General features: G+C 40.9%; 1 protein-coding gene across 4 annotated transcripts in view; it reads left to right on the forward strand.

Moving 5' to 3' along the window:
- Positions 1-11438, forward strand: part of LOC124177288 (frizzled-2) — a 110014-nt gene extending 98576 nt beyond the window's left edge. For all 4 annotated transcript variants that reach the window (XM_046559482.1, XM_046559481.1, XM_046559483.1 and 1 more), the window contains exon 2: positions 4504-11438. In XM_046559482.1, coding sequence (XP_046415438.1) covers positions 4557-6482 — 1926 coding nt within the window. In that variant the 5' untranslated portion in view covers positions 4504-4556 and the 3' untranslated portion in view covers positions 6483-11438. The remainder of the gene's footprint in view (positions 1-4503) is intronic.
- The last annotated feature ends 2753 nt before the right edge of the window (positions 11439-14191 follow it).

Raw genomic sequence — 14191 nt, forward strand, 5'->3', positions numbered from 1 at the left:
GAAATTCACATTGGATTTTTATTTTCATTGAATATTCTTTTAGCTACACAATATACGTAATCTGAATTCATATATTATAGTTATATTGACGTATATACGTGAAATGATATGTATAATAAACAAACATTTAACGCGGAGGAAACTTTCTTTGATACGAAGAGAAATATATAGAGAGATGAAACTAGTCGTGCTTCTGATTCAAATAGGTATACGTATGTATGAATATGTTTAATTTCTAAACATACAGCCTCCGTATTCTGATGGGATAAACATTTACTTGGTGTATCAGTGCGCATAGAAGCCCTTATTTATTTCAACGAAACATTTTTTTTTTTTTTTTTTTTAAGCCTAAATAAACCAACCGCAGATCACACTTGGACTGCTCAGTGCAAGCTTTGACTTTGAGAAACTGTTTATTTTACGTAATCGTACATGTATGTTCAATTTCTGGACATCAAATTTGAAGTGCGCTTACCTTGCGGATTTTTTTTTTTTTTTGCCCTGGATTACGCTTAAAAAGGTCGAATGATTTGATTGTTTGATACTGGTACGTTAAAAGCTGCGCGTTTTTGAGACAACTCTCGCGAATTTATCTTCATGGTATTTCGGTGGTCTAAGAGGTCACAAATATCCTTGCGGCGTCCTGCGAACCGAGTTATCGTGAAACCCAGCCGGGGGTCTTGGAGTCTGCAGTCAGGCGAATTTTTCATTTCACTTTTCACTTTTTATTTGAAAATTCAACGACATTAATACCCTGCAGACCGTGCAAATGTCCCGCTGCTGTACCACGGCTATATAATATACCCAGCTCATATCTGCTGAATTTATGACTCTGCAGACCATCGTAAATATTTAAATCATCTTCCATCCGTTGGACGAGAATCGACTCACTCGGTCGCAGGTTATATACCCGTGCAAACGAGCTCCAGGTTGTTCATGGTGGGCGGTTTTCTCAGGCATACCCTCCAGTTAACGCTTTGTCCGAGGTCGACCCCTGACCACGTCCACTATTGATACAAAATGATAAATCAATAGTTTAGTATTCATTTGGGATTTCACCTATATGACCCAGACACTCGCGAAATGTGCTTAAACCGCTTTAGTACCGATCGATTGATGGCTTGCAGAAAGTCCTGACAAGTTGCAAATCGAGGCCACGCAACATTCTCGATTGGTCATCAGAGTGAAACGATTCGTTTTAGGCAATAGTTTATATTATGGCTTCTGAAGACGTTTCGAAATGATTGACGATCTTTTAGAAATAGGGATACCGCGTCATGTTCATGATTGCAGGTTGTGTGACCATGGTATTCATTACGTATACAGTAAGCTCAGGAACTTTTATTGGTTCCTAACATTCATGAAGCGTGTGCAGCTTTTACTTCTACTGTATTCGAAGAAGTCGCCCTTCTATTCTTATTTATTGTTATAAAAGTTGGTATGGCAATACATATATTTTGATGTTTTTGTATAAAATTACCATTTTAATCTGACGTCAATCGGTGAAAGAAACTCAAGGAAGCCCAAGTATGAACTACAAAAAATGAATCCCTTTCTGTGGTGACGATCTTTTCTGTATTTTAAAATCCTTCATACGTCGTCAAAAATACGAGTCTTTGCACATTCGGAAACCAATCTTTGACCTGATCCCCGGCTCGAATATCCATCTCCGTCATTCTTGACCCGTGCGTCTGAAGACGTATACCCTCCGGGGAGTCGGTGATAGGCCAAATCGAACGAGGAAAAATTGTTCAATATTACGGTTAGATGGGTTCCCCCCCTCTGCCGGAGCGACTTACGCATGGGAGAGGACGAAATTCCCATCCGTAAATCCCGTCCCTCGGGGGTATCGAAATCAGCCCCCTCTATCCATAACCACCCGGTCTTTTCGCCCGTGTACGAGACTTTCGCATTGCCCCGACGCCTCGACACCGCGTGAGTCACGTGTTTGCGTGGGGTGGTGGTAGGAGGTGCGTATGCCAGGGAAGAAGAGACACCCTCGCTAATTGCTTCGCCCCTCCAACCCCCGCCCGCACTATTACTGGGACTCGTTTGATTGACGGGTAGGAATCGAACGCTCTCAAGTTCTGTGTTGGAACCCAGCCACGAACGTAGATAAAATCACGCATCAAATTCGAGTCACGTTTCGACTACGAATCAGTCAACCGCGTCGCGTCATCAAGGGGAATCGGGGAACGTGGTAGTACCTTTATCAAGATTTGATTTGATTTTCATGGAGTTGAACACTTTGCGAGGGTTTCTTTGATCGTCAAATTCGCATTTCAGGTAATTTCAAATTGCAGACAATGAATCCAATAACAATCACGAGCACAACCATCGTAAAATACTTTCATCGAATGAGCTGCACTTCTTGTCTTGACGTGGTTCGTTGCGTGTACTGGCAGTGAGTAAAAACATTCCTGGAATAACGCGTCAGCATAAATATGACCAAAGATATCGCCGGAGAAATGGAAGTAGCACGTGTTAGCACCTAAAGTATTCAAAATATGACTGCTTATGATACCCTCTTCAGAAATTATCACTCAACCTTACGGACCAACTGTGACTTGAAGAAGCAGGAATAACACGTGATCCATAATGAATATTCATTTATTTCTGTTTGGTTGTCAATAGTGTTCATTTGCCTCGTGCGCATTGCTATTATACAAAGGTCAGAAATGATCACAGTAAGTAAACTATCACATCCCTGCGTTCACGATTGGATTGTGTCGTTGACTACCATTTGGAATGTTACATGTTGTTGATCAAATTTAAATCCACCGATTAACCAGAGAAAATTTTGTAACGTGAATATCTTCAGGAAAATCAAACTGTTCGGGGGAAATTTCGAATTCGGTTTGGATCTCTTGAGTCCCTGATTCACTGAACACCTCATGCCTGCAGCGGTGAGATGAAATGAAAGAAGATGAGACGAATCGAAACGAAATAAGCGGTGAGGAGAGGAGAAGAGAGCCAGGGTGGGGAGAGTATTTTGCGTCTGAATCTTTCGAATCCCGGAGATCCGGCTCGCCTATCAAACCACACACGACGCTCCGGTGGGTGTATGACTGCAGCAGCAGCAGCAGCAGCATCAGCAGGCTCGTGTTGTTCCTTTCCTCGAGTCGATCCCGACTCGCTCGTGTGTGGATGGAACCGCTGCAGCACCTCCGATGCATCGCCTCCCACACCTATAAATAGCACCACATTAGGCAGCAGTTAACAAACGTTAAAACTAACACGGCCTCCAACAATAACATTTTGCTCCGGTCACGTGGCGCTCCCGCCCCACGCCCCCTGCCCCACGACTATTATAAGACCCGCGACTGCTGCGATGCTGCTTCTACTACCACTGCCAATGCCGGTGCTGGTTCTGTCAGCGTCGCTCTGCGATATAACCGATAAAGCTCGGAGTTTGTGGGCCAGTCCTAACGTTTTACAACCTCGTGATCCGGTCATTGTCAATATAACCAATGGGCAAGTGGCCACCACCACCACCAATCGGCTAGTCGCAGGGTGCATAATGCGCGACATCCTTTATCCGCAGGACCTTGAATAACAGTGAGAAGAGAACAGACAAGATCACAGTTTTTTTTTTGCAGGCATCACTGCCGGGGAAATCATGAGCTCGCGTTCTGGACGATGATGCGTCATGTATTTCTTGCGGTATGACGAGGCTGTCGATACAGGATGAGTTGGAATTTCTTACCAATTGTCCATTTTCTTTATTTGGATCAGTGGTGTTACTGCACGGTAATATAGCTGTAGAAGCAGTCCTCAGAAATGAAGACCATTATGTTGAACATACTGTTTGATTTTGAGTACATGTGAAACACCTGGTTGTAAACCAAGCGACGAGTAATGGATTTGTGTCTTTTTTGAATGAATGTTATATTACCAGTCAGCTTCATCACCTTTTACGTTCATCGGTATTTGTTCGTGGATGTTATACTTCCAGCTTTGGTAAATACACAAAAGACGATAAATAAAAGTGTATATACGGTAACCGTCATCACCTATAAGTCATAGATAAGAATGTAATTCTCGTTAGTCGTTCATCTCGAGTCGTCGAGAAGAACTATAACGGAACGAAAACGAAAGAACAAAAAAAGAAAAAGCAAGTAAAGAGAGGATATTTTTTCGACTCCCGACTTCTCGGTTCCCAGAATCGTTGTTCGCACCACTCGTGTGTCACGAGTGGTTTCAGAGGCGGCGGTTGTATAGCTGCTAGGTCGAAAATGCGAAGGTGGTGTGGTGGCAGCGGCAGCAACGACATCCGGTCCCTGCACTGCTATATGCACAAGAAGTTGTTTGCCCCGACGAATTCTTATTTTGACTTGTCGCCCGTCAGTCGAAGCATACGCATACACACAATTTGTAGTATATACCAGGCGGCTACAGCAGCCTCGTACCGTTGAAAAAAAAAAAAGATACATTGCACCAAATTGACTGGTTTATTTACACATTTAATCTCACTGCTTAATTCCAACCGTTTTCTGCTTTCAGGCCGAAGTGATGCAACGGACAGGCTTTTGAAGGAGTGCGGTTTCGCCGTGAAGATGGGTCCCTGTCGAGGCACGACGGGTGCTTTGGTGGCGCTGCTTATCCTCCAGGGAAGCCTTTGGGGCGCGGAATCGGATTCAACTATTGGCGCGTCGAGCGGAAGTCCCTCGGGATCGGGGCTTGGCTCTTCGAGTTCCGGAGGCCACTCGAGCCTCGGAGGTTCAACGGGTAATGGAAGGTGCGAGGAGATAACGATACCGATGTGCAGGTCGATCGGTTACAACCTGACCGCGATGCCGAACGAGCTCAACCACGACACGCAGGAGGAGGCCGGCCTCGAGGTCCATCAGTTCTGGCCCCTGGTCGAGATAAAGTGCTCGCCGGACCTCAAGTTCTTCCTCTGCTCGATGTACACGCCGATCTGTCTGCCGGAGTACTCCAAGCCGCTTCCGGCCTGCAGAAGCGTCTGCGAGAGGGCGAGAGCAGGCTGCGCACCGCTGATGCAGCAGTACGGGTTCTCCTGGCCGGAGCGGATGGCCTGCGAGCGGTTGCCAAATCACGGAGACCCGGAGAACCTCTGCATGGAACAGGACAACCACACTAGCAGCGCCGCTAGCAGCGCCCCCATGCCGCCCCCACCACGGCCGACGAAGCCGTCGAGGCCGACGCAGCCGCCGAGGTGCAAGCCGGGTAAAAATCAAAAAAACTGCCAAAATCCCCCAGGGGAAAGGGCGAGGGAGTGCGCGTGTCGATGCAGAGCACCTCTCGTACCTCTGGGGGTCGGCGGGGCGGTAAGCAGCGTGGCCGTCGGGGGGGCGCCAAGTCTGGGGGTGGGGATGGGTCTGGGACTCCCGCAGGACATTGCCGGGGTCCCAGACTGCGCCCTACCCTGCCACGGCGCGTTTCTCACCCACGAGGAACGCGGGTTCGCGGCGGTCTGGCTCGCACTGTGGAGCGGCCTTTGCGCCGCAAGCACTCTCATGACCGTGACCACCTTCCTGATCGACACCCAACGCTTCAAGTACCCTGAACGGCCGATCGTCTTTCTCTCGGCGTGTTACTTCGTCGTGTCGCTGGGTTACCTGGCACGCAGCGTCCTAGGGCACGAGGAGATCGCTTGCGAGGGTCCGGCACTAAGGTCCGGGGCCCAAGGCCCTGGCGCCTGCGTCACGGTCTTCCTGATGATATACTTCTTCGGTATGGCATCGTCGGTCTGGTGGGTCATACTCGCGTTCACTTGGTTCCTCGCCGCCGGTCTCAAGTGGGGTAACGAAGCGATCGCCTCCTACTCCCAGTACTTCCACCTCGCAGCCTGGCTCGCCCCGACGGCCCAGACCGTTTGGGCCTTACTGGCCGGCGGCGTCGCCGGCGATCCGGTCGCCGGAGTTTGCACCGTCGCTCCGGAGGGCGTTCGCACCTTTATTCTGGCTCCGCTACTCGTCTATCTGCTATTGGGCACGAGCTTCCTGCTGGCCGGGTTCATCAGCCTCTTCCGGATCCGGTCGGTCCTGAAACGTCAGCCCGGCGCGAAGGCCGACAAACTCGAGAAGCTCATGATTCGCATCGGCGTTTTCTCGGTCCTTTACACCGTGCCAGCTAGCGCGGTCCTTGCCTGTCACCTATACGAGTCCACCCTCAGGGACGAGTGGTTAAGGTCCCTGGCCTGCCCTTGTCAGCCGCGGGCACGACCTCTCTACTCGGTTCTCATGCTCAAGTACTTCATGGCCCTTGCGGTCGGCATCACCTCCGGTGTATGGATATGGAGCGGGAAGACCCTCGACTCCTGGCGGCGGCTGTGGCGTAGACTCTTCGGATCGGGCCCCGGCAACACCGGCGTCAAGGGGGGTGTCGGCCGCGCTGGGCCTCAGTACCCCCCACCACCCGCTGGCGGGGCTCTTCTCCCACCCGGCAGCGTAGCCAGCGCTTCTCAGCACCACCTTCACCACCACGTGCTCAAGCAGCCGCCCCTCTCGCACGTATGACGTCACCAGTCGGCGGGGGGCGACATGAGCACCGCGGGTTGCGAGCACCAGGAAAGACCGTCCGCGCTTAGCAACTACGGACCCATTTAGCCCTTCGCCCCGGCCTCCAGAAGGCACGCGTCCTCGACTCACCAACAACCACCCACCTCCCACACCGCTCCTCACACTCCTCACACCGCTCCTCACACACCCCATTCAGCAGCTACCATTTACTCGAGGAGGTCACTCGCGTCCACCATGGGACCACTCACTCCGGCCCATGCTCTCACACCGTCCTACAATCAGGCCACAGAGGTGTGAGACGGGGAGCGGGATCACCGTAAGGGATTCTCTATTGGCAAGGCAGTCTCAAAAATTACGGTGTTTGAGAAAAACATTTTTTTACCGAAATTCTCGCATCTCACACGATAACGATCGAACAATGTCTCGTTACGGTGGTTTCTTTGATTTTGTTGTAGCTCTGATATCATCCATTTTCGATTTTTCGTTTCTTAATATATTTATTTTATAGAAACTTAAATTTGACTTGAAGACAGCGCAATTTTGACCGTTAATTTTTTTTGTCCTCTCACGACGACACTTTTTATCATTGTAGGTACAATACGATTATATATATCTGAAGTTTGAAAGACTATCGATAAAGTTTATCGGTTCAATGGATAGATTTGTACATTCGGTATCAACAATGTCTTTGCACAACGAATATCTACTTTCATTTTTGCACATTTCAAAAATTGTTTTCCGGCAGTTTCATTTTCATACATTTCTCGCAATCGGACGCAGTGATGAAATGAAAAATGCATATTTTTGAGATTTCGATTCGAAAAATTTCTTTCGAACACCTGGAAAATTTAAAAAAAAAAAAAAAAATGCCCGCCTGTTTGAGGCTTATGTGAAACATATGTCGCGTGTACATACATGGAGAAAACCTTGGAAAGATGATGGTGAGGGGTTGTGTTCAAAACGTGAATCAGCGAGTCTGATTTTAATACCTAAATTTACTCGAGAGCCTCGAGTGAGTGTCAGAGCTTTTGCCAAAATGTCTTTATTCACTATCCGCCATCCGATACGTCTCAGATAAAATTATCGATAGATATTTCTTCACCTCTGTTGCTCATGGACATTCGGTACTCTGTTGCACGGTGGATATTTTCCGGAGGAACCAGTGTCTGAGTTTGGTACGAACCGTTCGAAAATACGCTATCTTACTGCTCATTCGATGTGAACCAGTGGTAAATAAGAGTAAATTAATGATTGCAAAGTGTAAATATCACGAAAAAATCCGATTTGGAGTGACTTGAATGTACCACAATCCTGAAATTATCGAACTAAAGTTTCCGTTTTGTACATTTTTATGAATCATACGAATATCTTGAAATTTCCAAGTTGACCGTGAAGTAATAATTCTCGTTCACCTAATGAACAAAATTTGAAATAAAATATTCTGGGTCCCCGTCATTTCCCGCGCGCTCAAAATTTAGGAACCGATAAAAAGTAGAAGCATATTCGATTATAAATCCTAAACAATATAAAATGAGGAGAAAGAAATACATGACTAGCTATAAGAGTTGGCTATACAGGATGGTCCTGCAGCGCTTGCCGAAATACGTAAATCCCGTGTCTTAGAACGAGCCTAGAGCCGAAAAAATCTTGCGTCGTCGGCGTGAATGGTTTAATTATTGTTGACGTTTTCTTTTTTTTTTATTTTCTTTAAAAATAACAAAATAAAAAAAGAAAGAAAACGAAAACTATATTGTGAGTTGGATCGTCTTGGAACACTGAAACGCCTCGTCGACCGGAAGTAGATATGTCTTGACGCTAGGCTCCTTCTCCTATTATATTACTATGTACTATGTAAACCCGCCACATAATTCTTTCATCTCTTTCTTCTCTCTCTCTCTCTCTCCCTCTCTCTCTCTGTCTATATCCACCCCCTCCCCCTCCCCCTCCTTTTTCAACTTTTACACTTTTCACGTATGTAATAACGTTTGCGGACATTCCGTGAGTCCGTTTCTGTCCGTCTCTCTGTGTGTGTGTCGTTTCGTCTATTTATCTATACATAAGCGTAGCATATTATAGCTGTAACAATACATAATACAACATAAAAATAGCGGTAGTAGTAGTAATAATAATAATAATGATAATAATAATCATAATAATAATAATAATCGTAATAAATATAACTATAATACAGCAGGATTCGCGACGCTCGTCAACGTATTTCCGGTATCCACTATTTAATAATGTATCGCCGTATTATATACCCAATAATACATTAGTTATAGATTTTTCTACGTCATTGTAAAACGCGTTTTCATCTTCATCGATTCCCGCGCTTAGAAATTACGTGTGTAGAACATTTCGCAACGAACCACGGATGACGGATCGGTATAATTTGTCGTTTGAAAAAAGTTTGAAGGTAGAAGGAAAAAAAAAAACAAACTATAACGAACATTTTTGCCCGTTATCGCTTTTCAATATTATACATACATGTGTGTATAATGACAGATGCAGGAAACTTGACATAAAAAATAATTTCTCATCTCACCGAAGAGGTACGTGAAAGTAATTGGAGACCGTTGATAGGTTGTCGAATAGTCGTGATTTGTAACGATTTTGAAAAAATCGTTTACAATTGGATAACTATTGAAATGAGAATTATAATTGAAGTAAATGCTAATTACGACAGTAGTTATTATTAATATATATAATTATTATAATAATTATGCCATTGTACATACCACACGATTAGGGTTTAGATCATTGTAAATAAATTATCATTATCCTTATACGTACATATTGATAATAAGAATATTGACTATATGTATATATACATATATACATGATATATTATTAAATACGAAATCGTAGAATTTAGAGTGTACAGGTGAAATAATAATATAATCGCATTGCCGAATGGACGGTTCGATCGGAAATTACGTTGACGTTGGGAGTGTTGAACAAAAGATATGAAAATATTTAGTTTACATTATTATTTTTATTTACTTCGTCATTCTCATACGGAGTAATTTTTACGGTCTATAACTGTATAATGAATAATCCTCGCCTTCGATATGTCCAAAAAAATTTATTCGAAGGTAAATCGTTCCCCGTCTTTCAATTTTTTACCACACCCCGTATCTTTCTTGTTCTGTGCTCCCCCCCCCCCCCCCCCCCCCAATTATATTAATCTTTCTTTCGTTTGTTTTCACGTAAAAAAATTGAAATGAACATAGCGTGAGAATCCGAAACATTACACGCTTCGGAATACCCTGTTTTTTTGTTTTATTTTTTCTTTCGTAATTCTCTTTCCGTTTTTTGTCTTCTTGTTTCATCATCGTTTTCTTTATCAGTTTCCGTAATACTTAACGGCTGTAGAAACAACGCGATGTACATTGTATTCAAAATACCTGTGGTAGGTAGTCGATATATATATACACACACACACACACATACATATACAACACGAGGTCATAACAAATAACATTTTCCCCCCCGAGTGAGAAAAAAACAAGACCATCGGGTAAAAGCAAGTCGTAATAAAGCTGATAAAACGCGATAACTGCAAAACCAAAAGCGGCAGCTGCACTTTTGAAGAAAAAAGTTATTCGTGCAGTCTTTGATAAGGGGGGGGGGGGGGGGGGAGGGGGGGGGGGGCGAAAAAAAACTAAACGCAAGAAAACATTAACATAAAATTGCAAACTTACAGTGATAATTGCACGCGTTGAAAATCGTAAAATCGTAATTCATAAGATACGTATCTTTTTTTGAATTGCGTTGCGTTGCGTTGCGTTAAAAGACACGTGACCGCCTCGAAAATAACTCAAAAACCATAAACTTATATATATATACATATATATACGTATTATCTATATGGACACACAAATGTGATTTCTATTAACGAGACTCTTAGTACATAATTTATACTATATATATAACTGCTCGACACTTGCCGCAAGTTATTATATGCGCATGAATTAAAAAAAAAAAAAAAAAACCAGAAAAGAAAGAAAAAAAATAGTGAAGAAAAAACTGCTCTGCCAAACGACCGTTATACTAATATAGCGACGTGTAATTTGTAATGCGCAATTAAACGATTAACAAATAAAGAAAGAAGAAAGAAAAGGAAGATAATTTATTCTCACATATCACCTAAAGTTATTACAAAAATAATAATAATGATTATAACAATAATAATAATAATAATAATAATAATAACAATAAATCGAGTAATATTATTCGGTAAGAAGAATGTTCGTACGATAATATATTTATAAATAAAAAAAATATAATAACAACAACAACAACAATAATAATAATAATACTTGTATCTACAGATTTTGCATTTTACCGAATTATGTATACTGCGTGCGAGTCAATGAGAGGGGAACTTTGATCGAGAAAAAGTTTATATATATATATATATAAAGATATATATATATGTATAGTATATATGAGTATGGAACAAAAAAATATAACAAATATTTGTAAGTCACTTTTTGTCATAATAATTGTCAATAAAAAGCGAAAATACTATGTGTAAAGAAACGGTTTAAAATAATTATTATTATTACTGCTATTATTATTATTATTGTTATTATTATCATTGTTATTTTTGCGACGGTTAGTTATATTTTTATTTAGTTATTATTAATATTATTATTATTATTACTACTATCATTACTACTATTATTATGATCAACATCATCATCATTATCATTTTTATTATTACCAAGTTCAATTCTTGGTTTCTTCTTATTCTTATTTCTTATTATTATTGTTTTTATCAGTTTACGGCTTGGCGCGAAAGCAACATTCTTTATCTTTCGTAAAATAATCACACTCTTTATTTCAGCACTGATGGTGATATATCATTTTTTAATTTCAAGGCTGCAGAAGTTTTTGAATTAAAATAAGACGAGTAAAAGATTGAAAAAAAAAAAAAAAAAAAAAAAACGAAACCGAACACAGATTAAAGATAATTATATATGTATGTAATTGCGCTAGTATACGTATGTGGATACTGTAGCATGTGTATTTTACGTAGTGCTGTGGCGCATAAAGAAAAACGTAAGGAGTAGAAAAAGGAACAAAAAGAAGAAGAAAAAAAAAAAAAAATATCGATTAACTTTATATATATACAGAAATCAAAATTGTATACGATTTTTTAATTACATTTTATTATTATTTAATTCATGCGCGTCATTATTTTACTGCACACTTCTACAAAAAAAAAAAAAGAATAACTAACCCCGCAACAATACATGCGAATAATTATAGACAAGGTAAGTTTGTCTATTTGTTTATTTTTCGATGTTGTTGTTTTTTTTTTTTTCTCTTACTGTTTTTAATTTTTTGGAAACGGAATTTTTTTTTTCAAATTTTTCTCACACTTCCGCTCTACGAACGTCGTTATTACGGTTATTACAAACGCCGCACGGGGCGCGATACTTCGGCAAAAGAGTAAAGTGACTCAGAATAGTTCGAATTTATATGACATTTGGTATAGCGGAGGCCGGTATCAACACCATAAACAAAACCATGCGTTGGACGTTTACGATTTCACAGTTGTGTTGAGCTGGTCTAGCGAGGAGAGATAACGATCACTTAGTCACTCCCTCATTAGGCTAACCTGGCAGCCACGGCTCACGGCGTTAATTCCAACCTCCTGTAAGAGCCTCGCTTTACACGTATCCGTAACATCCTTGAAGCCCTAAAACTTGCTCCTTGTCTCCGTTCTAGGTGTAAGTAATTTTTTGCCAAGACTTACGAGTAGAGAGCGTTATTTATCGTCCTTCAACCGTGGAAAATTATTTTCTAATGAAACGGGCTGGCTTACGATATTTTTTATTTATTTATTTATTTATTTATTTATTTTTCACCAATTAACGATGCATAATTTGCTGACAATTTAACTGAAATATTCCCTGTACTGAAACTGTGTCGAATTTAATTCTGCACAAACCTTGATTTCTATTCGAATATGTATAGTTTAAAATCGATTGCAAAATTTGTACTCAATAGAAAAGCGAACAAATAGACAGACAAGAAAGCGAGTTAGTAAAATCGATATATTCTTAATTACAATATTTGTGATGTGTGAACTGGATTTTTTTTTTAATTTTATTTTGGCGTGGAAGAGTTTCGGATTTTTTATACTTCTCTCGAACATTATAACCGTTTTAATCTTTTTTCTTGCACCATATCGAAAAACGTTTCTTATTCATATTTAATTGTGATAAACTTACGCTTTTAATAGTAACATACTATGTTTGGGATAATTACCGCGTATTCATAAACATAAACACATTTTATTTATGAAAGTGAAGTAAAATCTCCGCTGACCCTTGCTCTTTTATTCCCATTACTTTTACTTATCTATATTATATTTACGTAATTTATGGAAAGCGTATAGATTTCTTATTCAGTCGAGTTGTTGGTTGTTCGAATTCAATTTATGGATGTGGGTATTATCTAGTTTCTTATCTCTGGCCAGCCATACGATTGAGAAGGTTCTTTAGCCAAAAATCAATAATATTTATTCATTTTATTTTATTAATCGATTATCGCATATCGAGTATTTGTTAGATTATTGTATTTGTAAGCCATCAATATCTCTTCAAAAATACAAAAACAGGTTACAAAGGAATTATAAACGAAAATTTATACATGAAAAAGTTGTTAAAAATCTGATAGATTCGTTCGATTTTACTCTACGACGGCTCATTTTATTCAGAAGACTATTTTGTACTATTTTTGCAGTTTGTTAATAATAATTTGCAATTTCGGCCCAACGTTGTGAAATAAACTACATATTTTACAATGTGAACATGACAAAAGAAAAAGCGTACCGGTGACTGTCAAAAATCGTATTTTCAATAAAATAAGGCGTAGGACAGTGAAATGGAAAAGATTTACCAGAATTTCGATGATTCTTTAACAACTTGAAGCAAGGCATCGATATCTAAGCTTTATAATAATTCGAGTACATTTTCTGTAATTCAAGTTTTAGAAAAATTTTGGTAGCTTAACACAAAAATTTGATAAATACTCAATTCACGAAGATTTCTTGATGAAATTATTACAATGTATCGATTTTTGGCCACCCGACCTGCAATGATTTTGATTTCTGTTACCAATTTCTAACGTGCTCATAGTTTCGTTCGACATTCTTTGTAAAATTGCGCTGACTGCGGGATTTCAGCATCAGCGCTGCGTAAGCTTTGCTAATAGTAAAAATAAGTGACGTTTTACTCAGTCGGTAAGAACCGATCATCGCATCTTTTTAAACGAATAGAACTAACTCGTATCTAAAAGAAATTCACTACTGGCTGAGTAGGTGTGAGCACAATTTAATTGGAAAATTTTAGCCCCCAAAAAATAGCGTGTGAGAATCTAGAAAAATCGATTCCTCATAAACACGACGAGCGGCTTTGATACTAATCAAAACAAGTGACGTTTTACTCAGTCGGTAAAAACTGATCATCGCATCTTTTCAAACGAGAAGAACTAACTCGTATCCAAAAGAAATTCGCTCCTGGCTGTGCGAACGTAAGTACAATATAATTGGAAAACATTATCCGTAAAAAATGGCGGGTGAGAACCTATAAAAATCGATTCCTCGCAAACACGTCGAGGGGCAGCAACGCCCCCTCGATATACAGAGTGGCGCCATGTGGGTGATAATGATGAACGATAAGTATTCCGTT

This window comes from Neodiprion fabricii, chromosome 3 (genome assembly GCF_021155785.1).
Source record: "Neodiprion fabricii isolate iyNeoFabr1 chromosome 3, iyNeoFabr1.1, whole genome shotgun sequence".
NCBI classification, from domain to species: domain Eukaryota; kingdom Metazoa; phylum Arthropoda; class Insecta; order Hymenoptera; family Diprionidae; genus Neodiprion; species Neodiprion fabricii.